At 34.1% G+C, this 17,441-nt stretch overlaps 1 protein-coding gene across 1 annotated transcript in view; it reads right to left on the bottom strand.

Moving 5' to 3' along the window:
• LOC149791261 (uridine phosphorylase 2-like) overlaps positions 1-17,441 on the bottom strand; it is a 46,606-nt gene that overhangs the window by 22,398 nt on the left and 6,767 nt on the right. Inside the window, exons 2-6 of the mRNA XM_089969760.1 lie at positions 10,675-10,792; positions 8,849-9,010; positions 5,557-5,671; positions 2,619-2,689; positions 690-825 (exon numbers count right to left, since the gene is read on the bottom strand). Coding sequence (XP_089825886.1) covers positions 690-825; positions 2,619-2,689; positions 5,557-5,671; positions 8,849-9,010; positions 10,675-10,792 — 602 coding nt within the window. The remainder of the gene's footprint in view (positions 1-689; positions 826-2,618; positions 2,690-5,556; positions 5,672-8,848; positions 9,011-10,674; positions 10,793-17,441) is intronic.

Here is a 17,441-nt window from a genome sequence, read left to right as displayed (position 1 = left end):
TCAAACAGAAAAGCACAATAAATTGGCACATATGAGCCTTGAAGAAATAAATTCAAATACACCTCTCCTCGATAACTTGTGCACAACGGGGTCCACAAACATAGACCGCACTATAAGCGAGAGCACGAGTTACCAAGGGACCTCCAAAAATTGACAAAATTCGCTTTGACATCAAGAACATCACCGGGGGGAGGGGGAAATGAACTAAAAGATATCACTAGAACACAAATTTCAATTGATAATTTTTTAAATTTAATTTGTGTTTTTTTATTTAAGTACTGCCTCCACTCAGCGTAAGTAACATATCCATTGATCTAAATTTCCTTATATATTGTTAATTGTGGTGTACTAGGAATGTTGTTTGGAAAGAAAATGTAAATAGTTGCATGACATATTTTTAAATTTGATATTTCATAATGTTGATAAAAACTTCCAGGTCCTATCTACCATTTTCAACGATAAAACAAGTGATATATCAAAGTTTCCATTACCAATTTTGATCGCAATTTTTGTCAAGTTCAACAAATATGTATAAATTTTTGGGGTATTTTCTGGTTTAAAAAACGGGATCCACGCCTGACCTGCATTATAAGCGGGTTTGCGAGTTACAATGGTGCGAGTTGTCAAGGGAGTGGTGTAGTTTGAAATCTTTCTTATCTCCAATGGACTTGAAATTGCAAATTTCTTACCTTCATAAAAATCATAGGTGCACATTGTCTTGCCTATTACAGACTTAAAACCTAACTCATCAGCAATTGCATGCAGCTCTTCATTCAGTTCCTTGTCTAAAAAGGCTGGATGCTGAAGAATCATCCCTAATGTGGCCTGAAAATAAAATTAAAATAAAAACAAAAAGAAATGTGAAGGCATATACAAACTATAAATGATAATTAATAATTAATCTTATATACAAATAATCAGCTACAGATGTTGCCAATGTAAATCAAATAGTTTTTTTGAACACTTACAAACTTGTGGAGAAATTACAATTCAGGATGACGTGCTGAATTAAATGTGATGTGATTTGGATTTTTCACGTAGCTTTAACAATTTTTCAGTGTGACAGTTTATAGTGATGTCTAGCACTGGGACATCATGCCACAGACATGTAGCGTTACGTCCCATCCAGTCACATTATCCTGACACCAGGCCGACCAGTCCTAACACTAACCTCTTATGCTGAGCACCAAGCGAGGCAGCTGTTAGTACCATTTTTGTAAGTCTTTTGGTATGACTGGGCCGGGGATCGCACCGACGACCTCGCACATCCAAGGCGGATGCTCTAACCACTAGGCCACGGAGTGGTCCTGAATTAAATGAATTTCAGAAAAATTATTGATGCTAAAATATGAAGACTTCCAATACTTTTGGAAAGCTTTTTTTATCTTTAACCAGCCATATAGTTTCTTATTGCTAACTAGAGTAAATTCTTGTAACAATGACATTCCTGACAGGAGGTCATTTTGATCTCTAGAATGGAATATTCAGCACATGACTCCAACAAATAAAATTCCAATAGCAAACATGTAAATTTACTCTATATTTAGTTTTTACAATAGAATACATCAAAGGATCATATGTTGACATTTTATTTGTAAAAAACTGATTTTATATGTATGAAAAATATAGCTTAGATTTTTTAAAATAGTGAACATTACATATGAATTACAAATGTAACTTCTCTTTGATACCTCTCTATTGTTCTGGTTTAACAATGCAGAATGCACTTCCCTTAACATGACATTTGACAATGCTAAAGGCACCATCTTTGCCTTTTACATGAAACTGACAATACTATTAAAGTATCTTGAACATGATGCTGACAATGCTGAATGTACTATCTCTAACATAACATTTGACAATGCTATATGCACTACCTTTAACATGACATTTGACAATGCTGAATGTAATATCTTAACATGACATTTGACAATGATAAATGTACTGTCTTTATCTTGACATTTGACAATGCTAAAGGCAATACATTTAACATGACATTTGACAATGCTATATGCACTACATTTAAGATGACATTTGACAATGCTGAATGTAATATCTTAACATGACATTTGAAAATGCTAAAGGCAATACATTTAACATGACATTTGACAATGGTGAATGTACTATCTTTAACATGACATTTGACAATGGTGAATGTACTATCTTTAACATGACATATGACAATGCTAAAGGCAATACATTTAACATGACATTTGACAATGCTAAAGGCACTACATTTAACACGACATTTGACAATGCTGAATGTACTATCTTGAACATGACATTTGACAATGCTGAATGTACTATCTTGAACATGACATCTGACAATGCTAAATGCACCATCCATAACATGATGTCTGACAATGCTAATGGTAACGTCCTTAACAATGACTCTAACAATGTTAAAGGTAAAGGTAGTTTCCGAGTTAAGTAACATGCAAACTGAGACAGAGATAATCAGATTTGTTGGATGAGGTAGTTTCTGAGGAATGTAGCATGCTGATTGAGACAGAGAGGAAAACTTAGAAACAGAGCATTTGATAATTAATAGTGGAATTAGTAGTGGAATAGTTCTTATTGTATTCTTATAAGATTTAAACAACAGAAAATGTACATACTATTTCCATGTAAGGTCTCAGAAGGCCATCCACAGCAGCCTCAGATATCACAACTGTCCCTGGATCCAAGCCTGAAATCCAATCACATTAACAGAATTGCAAAAGGGAGACAACCAGTAGAACTTTAAAAAAAAAATCAAAAGCATCAAAATCTAGGTTTCAAATATAAAGTACTATGTTACCCAATAACTATTTTATCTGATAATGAAAACTAATCAGACTATATTCTGAACTAAACAACACTTGTCCTCAAAATTATGATATTAAACAATAAGCTGTACATATTTGGTCAAAATGCAACAGAAATAAACAACCTCATTGGATACATCTGTATACAGAACACCTTCTTATATACATTCATGATCCACTTTTCTTAAGTTTGCTTACAATATTCCACTTGTAAATAAAATACATACATCTACAAAGGAAAAAAGTATTATGGTCACTTGCATCTCCTTTAAAGAGATAATAATAGTATGGTCCCTTCAGACTCCTTGAAAGAGATAACAACAGTATGGTCCCTTCAGACTCCTTTAAAGAGATAACAATAGTATGGTCCCTTCAGACTCCTTGAAAGAGATAACAACAGTATGGTCCATTCAGTCTCCTTTAAAGCTGGATAACAATAGTATGGTCCCTTCAAACTCCTAAGAGATAACAATAGTATGGTCCATTCAGTCTCCTTTAAAGAGATAACAATAGTATGGCCCATTCAGTCTCCTTTAAAGATGGATAACAATTGTATGGTCCCTTCAGACTCCTTTAAAGAGATAACAATAGTATGGTCCCTTCAGACCCCTTGAAAGAGATAACAATAGTATGGTCCCTTCAGACTCCTTTAAAGAGATAACAATAGTATGGTCCCTTCAGACTCCTTTAAAGAGATAACTATAGTATGGTCCATTCAGTCTCCTTTAAAGATGGATAACAACAGTATGGTCCCTTCAGACTCCTTTAAAGAGATAACAATAGTATGGTCCCTTCAAACTCCTAAGAGATAACAATAGTATGGCACATTCAGTCTCCTTTAAAGATGGATAACAATTGTATGGTCCCTTCAGACTCCTTTAACGATGGATAACAATATTAGGGTCCTATAAGTCTACTATAAAGACAGATAACAATGCACTGTACACATTGGTTATGTTCTAATTCTCTGATATGTCTACTTTAGAAATTTGCAAGCATCAGTAAATATTGTGATAGATTTTATGAGCATAAAGATCTTTAGAAAGGAATCATCATATAAAAATTTCATACTCTGTTTCTATGATGATTATCCCATGTCTGATGATTATCCCATGTCTGATGATTATCCCTGATGATTATCCCATGTCTGATGATTATCCCATGACTGAAGATTATCCCATGTCTGATGATTATCCCATGATTAATGATTATTCTATGATTGATGATTATTCCATGATTCATGATTATCCCATGATTGAAGATAAGCCCATTCAGACATTTAGGAAATTTCAGGATCATTTTAATAATAGAAGGCTGTGTCCTATGACAGGACAACAACTCACAACCTTTCAAACAATTTAAGTGTATTCTGCAATAGTACCACCACCCACAACTTTTCAAACAATTTAAATGTATTCCATGACAGGACCACAACTCACAACTTTTCAAACAATTTAACTGTATTCTGTGACAGGACCACTCCCCACAACTTTTCAAAAATTTAACTGTATCATGATAGGACCACCACCCACAAGAATTTAATGGTATCCTACGATAGATACACCGAATATAACTTTTCAAACAATTTAACTGTATTCTGTGGCAGGACCACTCCCCACAACTTTTCAAAAATTTAACTGTATCATGATAGGACCACCACCCACAAGAATTTAATGGTATCCTACGATAGATACACCGAATATAACTTTTCAAACAATTTAACTGTATTCCATGATAAGACCACCACTCACATTTCAAACAATTTATCTATAAGACCTCAGGAGAAATATAGCAAGTTTTAATTTTTTTGGGACAAATTAATGTTCTACATATATTTTTGCAGCTGAAAAACTATTCATTTGCAACCTGGTTTTGTTCTCTTTGTATCTAATTGTGCATTGGGACTAAAAACATTTGTTTTGAACAACTCGTCTCTTTTTAAAGTAAGCATCCCTGCTTCAGGGTCTCTTTAAAGTTAAGTCTAACATTTTCAACAACCCTGACAATCAGTTTTTCATGGATGGAAAATTCTACACACCCACTTCTTTGTACCAGTGGTGGATAAGAAAGGGCAAGTAACTCTTAAGATGCTACTCTGATTAGATGAGCATAATTTTTAATGGATTTTTAATTAAGTATAGTGTAGGATATGTAAAATGTATGCAAAACATGTAAAATTAAGAGACTAATTGCTCTGTACAACTAATAACCAACTGAAAACTTTGGAAACTTTGGCTTCTCTAGAAATCCCTGGACTTTTGTCATTAAAACCTTGCCAAAAACTCTGAACATTGGACTAAGCTAAGTTGGAAAAAGCATTAGACAATTTAAAAATCAGAGGTTAGCCCCAAGGGCTACGAAAACAACCTGGTAGCCTGGCTAAATTCAGTAGCAATGAGAGTACACTTTGTAACAAACTGTAGGCTTTCAGATGTTCCTTTCACCTTTATATGAATCCTAAATATATTTTTTGATTAAGTTTTGAAAATCGTGATATCACGAACTACCCAAATGGACAAACAAACCAACAAAATAAGGCATTATGGTAGCCACTGGGGTAATGGGTACAAGATTCAATTGCTCCTTTTAGGACTCACATAAATGGTAGCCCCTGGGCACAAGATTCAATTGCTCCTTTACAACTCACCTAAATGGTAGTCCCTGTGCACTGGGTACAAAAATCAACTGTCTCTAAATGGAAACCCCTGGGCACTGGGTACAAGAGTCAATTGCTCCTTTCAGAACTCACCTAAACCTCCACTGGTACCAAGTCTGAACATTTTAACATCAGTGCATCCTGCATGGTGTAACAGCTTCAGGACCTCATGAAATACAATAGACAGGGACGGTATTCCCATACCATGCTGAAATATAAAGACATCAAATGGCGATTTGTCAGAGTTATAGTTCTTATGAACAAATTTATAAAGAGTTATTTCCCTTATTGTAGGACAAAGTTGTATTTTATTGCACTGAAAACTGAACCAATAATTTCAAAGAATTCAACATCAGGCAAAATTTAAAGATATTTGGCCATCTAAACAATATTGATATAGTTCTCTATGCAAATGACTGTTTGATCACAGACTTTCTGAACACCGTGTGTTCGAAGTCTTAGTGCCAATTTATTATTTTAGTTATCTCAAAAACAAAATTATGCAACTCCCATGGAACAATCGGCATCCAGTTGGTAACTGGCAAAAATATATATCATACAGGTATTTAAACATGTCATTACTAATTATTTCATTGTCAATTTCACAATTTTAAATGGAAGGATAAAAAAAAGGAGATATGTAAATCAATATCTAATATATTTTTTACAGTACATTACTAGATCTGCCAGTGTTATTAATAATCAAAATGTTAAAAATTTAGCTTTTTTCTTTCATGAATTCCAACAAATTGTATCCAAGACTTATTCTATTCTGCATTTTGTGGCATTGGCACAATAAAAGATTCACTGGTCCTTTAAAAAAAATCCAGCTGTGGCTGGGTAGGACAGAAAAAATTCAAGTGATGCACTCCTGGTATATGACTGTGCCACCTCATGACTTTTTTCTCAGCAGTATAGTTAGCAATAGTTAAAGCATCTCCATCAACTATTGTACAGAAACCATTTTCTCCTTCAGCCTTGATCTTTGACCTTTTGTCACCAAAATTTATAACAGTTTTCCTGATCATAAATACAAGCAATCCACAATGCTTTGGCAAGGAATGTGATTGTAGAACTAACGTCATTATGTGGAAACCATTATTTTTCTTTCAGTCAGTTACTTGACCTTTGACATTTTGAACCAATAATGGCAGGCATCTTCCTTATATCCTAAGTGCAAACTATCAACAAAGTTTAGTGCATGTATATGATGTAAAAACAACTATTCTTCTCCTTTGAGTCACATTTGAACTGTTGACCTTCAAATCATGGCTTTTTCCTTACTCCAGGTACAAGTGATCAACAAAGTTTCAGAACTGTAGCTGATGGAGATCTTGTTATTATGGAAAAGAAAAAGTTAAAAGAGAGGCAACGAGGGTTATGGCATAATAAATTCTACCCCAAGGCAGGTGTATAAACATCTTATGTGTTAATTAGCTCAAGATGTAAACATAACCTAAGCCAGTAAAATTTGACATATTGATCTTTTATTGTAAGTGGGGCTTGAAATGAACTTTTTCAGTCATAGCTGCATTCTGACAGCTGTAATAATTTCAATTAGCCATAAGGGGCCATCCATTTAGTATGTATGCATGGAGGTGGGTAACCCAAATGCATATGCTTGCGTATGTGGGGTGTCTACTGATAATGTACGTAAGCATAGGAAACGGTGGATGGGGTGAAACTTCAATAATAATTTGTCTGATATGTAACCTGTTTGACTGTCAGTTGGCGTTTGAATTTTAGCAGACACTAGACAAACTGTTTAAAGTTACGCAGCTTATTTCTTTGATGCAGCCTGATATTCAACATCAGTGGACTATTAAACATGTTAATATTATTAATCCTTTATGGTTTCTGCATGGATTAAATATAGGCCATTCTATAGAATTTGTGAGGGGTGTGTCTAGCGTATGTACACGCAGGTGAGGTGTGTGTAAAAAAGTATGCATGTGTACGGGGGGGGGGAGAGGTCAAGCTTTGACATATTTTTTGCATACATACTAAATGGATAATCCCTAATCAGGCTATTTTCAAAATGCCCATTGGCATGATTCACATTCTAAAATATCACTAGCAATAAATTTTTGTTCATTTTTTTTCATTTTCTTTTCCAGCAATAAATTTTAGGCAGATCAGAATTGGAACTAGCAAAATATTAATTTGCTAGTATCAAATTCAAGTCCTGTGTAAGAATAAATACAAATAAATATTTAACTTGCTAGCATCAATTTCAAGTCCTGTGTAAGAGCATGTACTAAAAAATACAAATAAATATTAACTTGCAAGCATCAAGCACTAGGTAAGAGTGTGCACTAACAAATACAAATAAATATTAATTTGCTAGCATAAATTTTATGTCCATGTAAGAGTGTGTACTAACAAATACATATAAATATTAACTTGCTAGCATCAAATTCAAGTCCTGTGTACAAGCGTGCACTAACAAATACAAATAATTATTCAGTTTGATGATTCTAGCATGAACTGACCTTTAAAATAATCTGAAAACACAAAATTTCACAGATAGTGTTGTGACACGGGCAAAGTGTTTATCAAGAAGCACCCCTTACGAGTGTCATCATTCCAAGCATATTAGTATGTAGGGGGGCAAAATGCCTGACCTTAATGCATATACTTAAAAAAGAACGTTGTTATCGTTCTTGCTGTTGTTGGCTTAATTTCATTTTTCAACACATGTCAGGCTATACATGGCAGCCAGTATAACTGGTGTAGGAAGAACCAGGCAAAAACCTGGGATGAACCACTGGATTCAAACCCATGTAAATATAGGTGAGATTGCAGTGATCAGTAAAGGCAAGTGCTTTTAATTGCTCAGTCGCTCTGAGTCCCAAATAAGAATGTTGTTGTTGTGGTTGGGTTTAACGCCAATTTTCAGCACATGATAGGCTATACATGGCGGCCAGTATTAATGGTGGAGGAAGAACCCAGGAAAACCCCAGAAAGAACCACCAACCCACGAGAAGCTACTGGCAAGCTTTCTCACATACCAACATTGGTTGAATCCAAGACTTGAACCCATGCAGACAGAGGTGAGATGGCAGTGATCCGTAAAGGAGAGCGCTTTAGACCACTTGGGGCCCCCAAATAAGAATGTACATCTGCCATTCAAGTTCCCAGTCCTGAACTAAATTACAGTCACCAATAAATATCTTTTCATATCAAGGCAGAACAAATCTGACATGCTTCTGCTTGCTGTGAAATAACACTGAAAAAAAAAACTGCACACATCCTAAGTTTTATCATCAGTTCTACAATTCTAGGCAGTTTGCATAAAATAATAAAGTTTAGGAATAGATTCAACTTGTCCCAAGCCAATGAAAAAGGAATTGTAAAGCTCTGGTATTCATATGCAGGCACTTACACTGACAGACAGCACAGGTCCAACCTTATACAAGACATATCGATCGGACCCATGAGAGATATTCTGCAATGTCATTCCAGCTGGAATCTTGAACTGTAGATCCTTCACAATGAAAGTCACGAATTTCTCCATGCGTTTAGGGGAACCACCAAAACACACAAACTGAAAATTAAAAACAATAAATTATTTTACATCGAAATATGTTACAGTAATGCAAGGTCTTAAAAAAGAATGTGTTCATAGAATACAGATTCCACATCACAATGCCTGCAAGTGACCTAAATGCACACTTATAGATGATGAAAGTGGGTAAAAAATATACCCAACCTGTGTCATGGTGGAGCAAAAATATTTTGTTAGCTTGGAAATGAGAAAATGTATATATAAGTCTTGCGGAATGAAGTAACTTAAGTACATGTAACAGTTCAGTGAATACGTAATGACAACATTAATTGGACTTAAGTACATGTAACAGTGCAGTGAATACGTAATGACAACATTAATTGGACTTAAGTACATGTAACAGTGCAGTGAATACGTAATGACAACATTAATTGGACTTAAGTACATGTAACAGTGCAGTGAATACGTAATGACAACATTAATTGGACTTAAGTACATGTAACAGTGCAGTGAATACGTAATGACAACATTAATTGGACTTTTTGGACAAAGAACATGCAGCTGAAACAGCTGAGTTGAGTTGTAGGTACTAATACAGCTTAATGACCAGGAGAAAACATGTGATCTGTTACATAAGTAAAATAATAATCCAGCAAAAAGGAAACAACATTGGAACACATGGTAGATTACTTGCCTAGACTGGTTAGGATATGAACTACATTGGGACACAAAGTAAATTACTTGCCTAGACTGGTTAGGATACAAACTGTACAGGGTCACATGGTAGATTACTTGTCCAGATTGGTTAGGACATGAACTACACTGGGACACAGTAGATTACTTGTCTAGTCTGGTTAGGATATGAACTACATAGTAAATTATAATAGGTTACCTGCCTAGACTGGTTAGAATATAAACTGTATGGGGACACATGGTAGATTACCTGACTAGACTGGTTAGAATATAAACTGTATAGGGACACATGGTAGATTACCTGACTAGACTGGTTAGAATATAAACTGTATAGGGACACATGGCAGATTACCTGACTAGACTGGTTAGAATATAAACTGTATAGGGACACATGGCAGATTACCTGACTAGACTGGTTAGAATATAAACTGTATAGAGGGACACATGGCAGATTACCTGACTAGACTGGTTAGAATATAAACTGTATAGGGACACATGGCAGATTACCTGACTAGACTGGTTAGGACATGAAGCAGCATATTTCTGGTCACAATCATACTATCCACTTAGCCATCATAACTAAACTAAAATGGACTTCATTTTTGTGGGTGCCACCATACTATATTGGCAACTGTACTTATAAATGGAAAGAGATGCTTGCAAATGTGTTGTCTCACTACATGAAAAGTATGTAATTTAAAGTTTATTTTCAAACATCTCTATTTTTTCTAGCATTTATCTGGAAGAAAGTAATATTTCCAGCTTATCTTTTCATCCTCCTTACTCAATCTTCTTGTGTCATAATTTTAATTCCTGAAAATTTAGGAATGTCGTCTTTATCTATTGATGTCTATTAAAAACCTTGCAAGATAGCATGTCAATAATAAATTCAAAATTATACAGTACGGAGCCAACAGTGAAGAAATAGCAGCCAATGATGTCAGTTTTGTACCTGAACTTAAATGAAACAAATGTTAAATTATATGTTTAGAGAATGTGTGTATCTTTACTTTCACTTCATGGAACATGTCTTTCAGGTCATGTGACTTGTTGCTAAGCGCCAGATGGTACAGCACATCTTCTTCCATTTTTTGGATATGGGGGTTCTTCAATTCTAATGGTCCATCCCTGGAATAAAATGTAGGTCATGCAGTAAGACATAGTAACAGACTGGCCAACTCTTTAAAACATGTATATTTTTGTTTGTTTAAAAAGTCTTTCAGGGCTGAATAATGATTGAAAGTCAACTTGTCATAATATTGCATGTAAATTTTGTACTTTATATTTTCTCAATTTTTTTTTACAATGTATTCCTGATTTTTTGGACATACAAATAGTTATGGTCAGAACTGTGAATATTGATTTTATGATAATTCTTAAGTAATAATATCTTGTTTAGAACAAAACATAATCAGTACCAAAAGATACACAAAAAACATACTGCGATGTCATAGTGTGCAAAAGTAATCAGTACCAAAACATACACAAGAAACATAATGTGATGTCATAGTGTACAAAAGTAATCAGTACCAAAACATACACAAGAAACATAATGTGATGTCATAGCATGCAAAACTAATCAGTACCAAAAGATACACAAAAAACATAATGTGATGTCATAGTGTACAAAAGTAAGCAGTACCAAAAGTTACACAAGAAACTGTCATGGTGTACAAAAGTAATGAATACCAAAGGTTACACAAGAAACATACTGTGATGTCATAGTATGCAAAAGTAATCAGTACCAAAAGTTACACTAGAAACTGTCATGGTGTACCAAAGTAATGAATACCAAAGGTTACACAAGAAACATACTGTTATGTCAGTGTGCAAAAGTAATCAGTACCAAAAGTTACACAAGAAACTGTCATGGTGTACAAAATGAATACCAAAGGTTACACAAGAAATATACTGTGATGTCAGTGTACAAAAGTAATCAGTACCAAAAGTTACACAAGAAACATTGTGGTGTCATGGGATGCAAAAGCAATCAGTACCAAAACATACACAAGAAACATAATGTGAAGTCATAGTGTGCAAAAGTAATCAGTACTAAAATATACACAAGAAACATAATGTGATGTCATAGTGTGCAAAAGTAATCAGTACCAAAAGATACACAAGAAACATAATGTGATGTCATAGTGTGCAAAAGTAATCAGTACCAAAATATACACAAGAAACATAATGTGATGTCATAGTGTGCAAAAGTAATCAGTACCAAAATATACACAAGAAACATAATGTGATGTCATAGTGTGCAAAAGTAATCAGTACCAAAATATCCACAAGAAACATAATGTGACGTCATAGTGTGCAAAAGTAATCAGTACCAAAATATACACAAAAAAAACATACTGTGATGTCTGTGTACAAAAGTAATCAGTACCAAAATATACACAAGAAACATTGTGGTGTCATGGTATGCAAAAGTAATCAGTACCAAAAGATACACAGGAAACATAATGTGAAGTCATAGTGTGCAAAAGTAATCAGTACCAAAAGATACACAAGAAACATAATGTGATGTCATAGTGTGCAAAAGTAATCAGTACCAAAATATACACAAGAAACATAATGTGATGTCATAGTGTGCAAAAGTAATCAATACCAAAATATCCACAAGAAACATAATGTGATGTCATAGTGTGCAAAAGTAATCAGTACCAAAATATACACAAGAAACATAATGTGATGTCATAGTGTGCAAAAGTAATCAGTACCAAAACATACACAAGAAACTGTCATGGTGTACAAAAGTAATGAATACCAAAGGTTACACAAGAAATATACTGTGATGTCTGTGTACAAAAGTAATCAGTACCAAAATATACACAAAAAAAACATACTGTGATGTCATAGTGTGCAAAAGTAATCAGTACCAAAAGATACACAAGAAACATAATGTGATGTCATAGTGTGCAAAAGTAATCAGTACCAAAACATACACAAGAAACATAATGTGATGTCATAGTGTGCAAAAGTAATCAGTACCAAAGGTTACACAAGAAACATACTGTGATGTCTGTGTACAAAAGTAATCAGTACCAAAATATCCACAAGAAACATAATGTGATGTCATAGTGTGCAAAAGTAATCAGTACCAAAACATACACAAGAAACATACTGTGATGTCATAGTGTGCAAAAGTAATCAGTACCAAAACATACACAAAAAACTGTCATGGTGTACAAAAGTAATGAATATCAAAGGTTACACAAGAAACATACTGTGATGTCATAGTGTACAAAAGTAATCAGTACCAAAAGTTACACAAGAAACTGTCATGGTGTACAAAAGATTATAGGAACCAAATCAATAAAGCCTTCCACAGTATGTCAAGCACACAACTGAAGCACTGCTGTAAAACAAGTTACCTTGACCCAAAAGTCAAAAGGTTGAACAAAATATGTAGCATAAGGTATTTTCTTAGTTTCATTATGATTCATTATGTATGAGCGAAAAAAATCCATTCAAAGGCAGGAAATAAAAGCAAATGAAAACACCAACCAAAACTTCAACACAAACTTTCCATGACCTTGAAATTGATCCTAAAATCAAAGATGAGTGAGCATATTAAAGAATGAATTGTCTTGACTTCATAATGATTACTGCAAAATACATCAAGAATATATCCAGGTTTTTGATTCACCATACTAATTAAGTTCCACTAATTCTTCACACTAAGTTCCACTAATTCACTGAACAAATTAAGTTCCACTAATTCACCACACTAATTAAGTTCCACTAATTCTCCACACTAATTAAGTTCCAATTATCCACCACACTAATTAAGTTCCACTAATTCACCACTAAGTTCCACTAATTCACCACACTAATTAAGTTCCACTAATTCACCACACTAATTAAGTTCCACTAATTCACCACACTAATTAAGTTCCACTAATTCACCACACTAATTAAGTTCCGTTACTCCACTACACAAATAAGTTCCACTAATTCACCACACTAATTAAGTTCCACTAATTCACCACATTAATTAAGTTCCACTAATTCACCACATTAATTAAGTTCCACTAATTCACCACACTAATTAAGTTCCACTAATTCACCACACTAATTAAGTTCCACTAATTCACCACATTAATTAAGTTCCACTAATTCACCACATCATTAAGTTCCACTAATTCACCACACTAATTAAGTTCCACTAATTCACCACATTAATTAAGTTCCACTAATTCACCACACTAATTAAGTTCCACTAATTCACCACACTAATTAAGTTCCACTAATTCACCACATAATTAAGTTCCACTAATTCACCATATTAATTAAGTTCCACTAATTCACCACATTAATTAAGTTCCACTAATTCACCACACTAATTAAGTTCCACTAATTCACCACACTAATTAAGTTCCACTAATTCACCACATTAATTAAGTTCCACTAATTCACCACACAAATTAAGTTCCATTACTCCACCACGTTAATTAAGTTCCACTAATTCACCACACTAATTAAGTTCCACTAATTCACCACACTAATTAAGTTCCACTAATTCACCATACTAATTAAGTTCCACTAATTCACCACACTAATTAAGTTCCATTAATCCACCACACTAAGTTCCACTAATTCACCACACTAATTAAGTTCCACTAATTCACCACACTAATTAAGTTCACTAATTCACCACACTAATTAAGTTCCACTAATTCACCACACTAATTAAGTTCCACTAATTCACCACACTAATTAACCACACTAATTAAGTTCCATTACTCCACCACGTTAATTAAGTTCCACTAATTCACCACACTAATTAAGTTCCACTAATTCACCATACTAATTAAGTTCCACTAATTCACCACACTAATTAAGTTCACTAATTCACCACACTAATTAAGTTCCATTACTCCACCACGTTAATTAAGTTCCACTAATTCACCACACTAATTAAGTTCCACTAATTCACCACACTAATTAAGCTCCACTAATTCACCACACTAATTAAGTTCCATTAATCCACCACACTAATTAAGTTCCACTAATTCACCACACTAATTAAGTTCCACTAATTCACCACACTAATTAAGTTCACTAATTCACCACACTAATTAAGTTCCACTAATTCACCACACTAATTAAGTTCCACTAATTCACCACACTAATTAAGTTCCATTACTCCACCACGTTAATTAAGTTCCACTAATTCACCACACTAATTAAGTTCCACTAATTCACCACACTAATTAAGTTCCACTAATTCACCACACAAATTAAGTTCCATTAATCCACCACACAAATTAAGTTCCACTAATTCACCACACTAATTAAGTTCCACTAATTCACCACACTAATTAAGTTCCACTAATTCACCACACTAATTAAGTTCACTAATTTACCACACTAATTAAGTTCCATTAATCCACCACACAAATTAATTTCACTAATTCACTGAACAAATTAAGTTCCACTAATTCACCACACTAATGAAGTTCCAATTATCCACCACACTAATTAAGTTCCACTAATTCACCAAACTAATTAAGTTCCAATTATCCACCACACTAATTAAGTTCCACTTAGTCACCACACTATGTTCCTTACATATTTCCTTCATATTTTCACATTTTTTATGAACTCAGTGCACAATTTATATACAACAAGACTTTCCTACCTATGTTAGACAATACAACAAGACTTTCCTACCTATGTCAGGCAATACAACAAGACTTTCCTACCTATGTTAGACAATACAACAAGACTTTCCTACCTATGTCAGGCAATACAACAAGACTTTCCTACCTATGTCAGGCAATACAACAAGACTTTCCTACCTATGTCAGGCAATACAACAAGACTTTCCTACCTATGTCAGGCAATACAACAAGACTTTCCTACCTATGTCAGGCAATACAACAAGACTTTCCTATGTCAGGCAATCATCTGGACATAACATTCACAAATCAAAAGAGTTTATGTGGTATTTGCATGACCTTTTAGTCTGATTGACCTTTTAGTCTGATTGACCTTTTAGTCTGATTGACCTTCCGAACATGTCATCTTATGCAAATGTTAATTGGCTGAACTCAATAAACATTGTTTTTTTTCAGTTTAGGCTTCAATTCTTTTTTCTGTAAGATGGCTGTAACATTCTTCACGCTTAGCAAATCTCCAAAAAAGATGACAGAATATATTATTGATTTTATCTGGGACTATAAAAGGATGTAATAACAGCTGCTTGGCTCCATTAGTGTAGTGATGACTTTAAGAAATTTAATGGAAAACTTAAATCAAAATTGATCAAACTATGAATCACGATTTTACAAATCCACTTACCCAACTCCTGGAACAAGGTCAAATTTGGTATGGGCAAGCTCACATTTGCAAGGCACTTGCCATGGGCAAGTCAAAAAAGTTGAGAGAGGGATACAAGATACAAATTTTATTTAAGAATCCATTTTTTTTGAGAATGATTTGAGAACACAATTTTGTCCATTTAATTGTTTGCCAAGCAGTATGTATTGAGTCTCCTGTAATTATCATCTAGACAATATACCATAACTGCTGCTCATATGCACTACATTCCACTAACGTCTATCCAATCATGCTTTGAACAAAATCCTCCTGGTAGTTTTTCATTACAGACAAGTGCCTTTTATTTCCAAACACATGCCTGTCAAAGAAATCTCACAATTTCTATTTTTAGCAATTCTATTTTTAGCAAGTAACATCTACTCATCATAAAATAGGTGACATGCATCAAAACAACCTTTGAAAAACCATTGTTTGGAGTCACCAATCTGACATACATCAAAACAACCTTTGAAAAACCATTGTTTGGAGTCACCACTCTGACATGCATCAAAACAACCTTGGAAAAACCATTGTTTGGAGTCACCAATCGGACATGCATCAAAACAACCTTTGAAAAACCATTGTTTGGAGTCACCAATCTGACATGCATCAAAACAACCTTTGAAAAACCATTGTTTGGAGTCACCACTCTGACATGCATCAAAACAACCTTGGAAAAACCATTGTCTGGAGTCACCAATTGGACAAGCATCAAAACAACCTTTGAAAAACCATCGTTTGGAGTCACCAATCTGACATGCATCAAAGCAACCTTTGAAAAACCATTGTTTGGAGTCACCAATCTGACGTACATCAAAACAACCTTTGAAAAACCATTGTTTGGAGTTACCAATCTGACATGCATCAAAACAACCTTTGAAAAACCATTGTTTGGAGTCACCAATCTGACATGCATCAAAACAACCTTTGAAAAACCATTGTTTGGCGTCATTAGTCGGACAAGAAGCCAGAGGCCAACTTAGGACCTGAAAGTCTGTGAATCCCAGATACATACAAATATTATGATTAAAATGTAACAAAAATATTAAAATAGAATTATCCTTTATTTATCAAAACTTGTTTTTAATAGTAAATATTCAAGACTTTCTTGTCTGCATGAGAAAAATGCAAGACTGACCTTGACACTAACAAGATGGAAAAGACATAAAAGAAGAAATGAAAAACTGGCCAGTTATGCTGATGAAAAATGTACTATATATAGACATTAAATAAAAGTTCTGATATGTGTACTATGTAGAGATCACAGAACGAGTTCAATATGGCAAAGGAATGTCAAGGCCATCAGGCCAAGATGTATGTTCCTATATTGTATCAAACAAGTTCTCCCCCCACCCCCAACTTCAAACAAAACATTTTCAATCAGGTTTTGTATTTATAACATATCCCCTTTAAATTCTTATACTGTATACTTTCAAAAATAACAATTAGG

The sequence above is a fragment of the Sinohyriopsis cumingii genome, chromosome 9, assembly GCF_028554795.1.
Source record: "Sinohyriopsis cumingii isolate HCF-2022 chromosome 9, ASM2855479v2, whole genome shotgun sequence".
Taxonomy (NCBI): Eukaryota; Metazoa; Mollusca; class Bivalvia; order Unionida; family Unionidae; genus Sinohyriopsis; species Sinohyriopsis cumingii.
The sequence above is the reverse complement of the archived record's forward strand: the minus strand, read 5'-3'. Positions and strand labels throughout refer to the sequence as shown.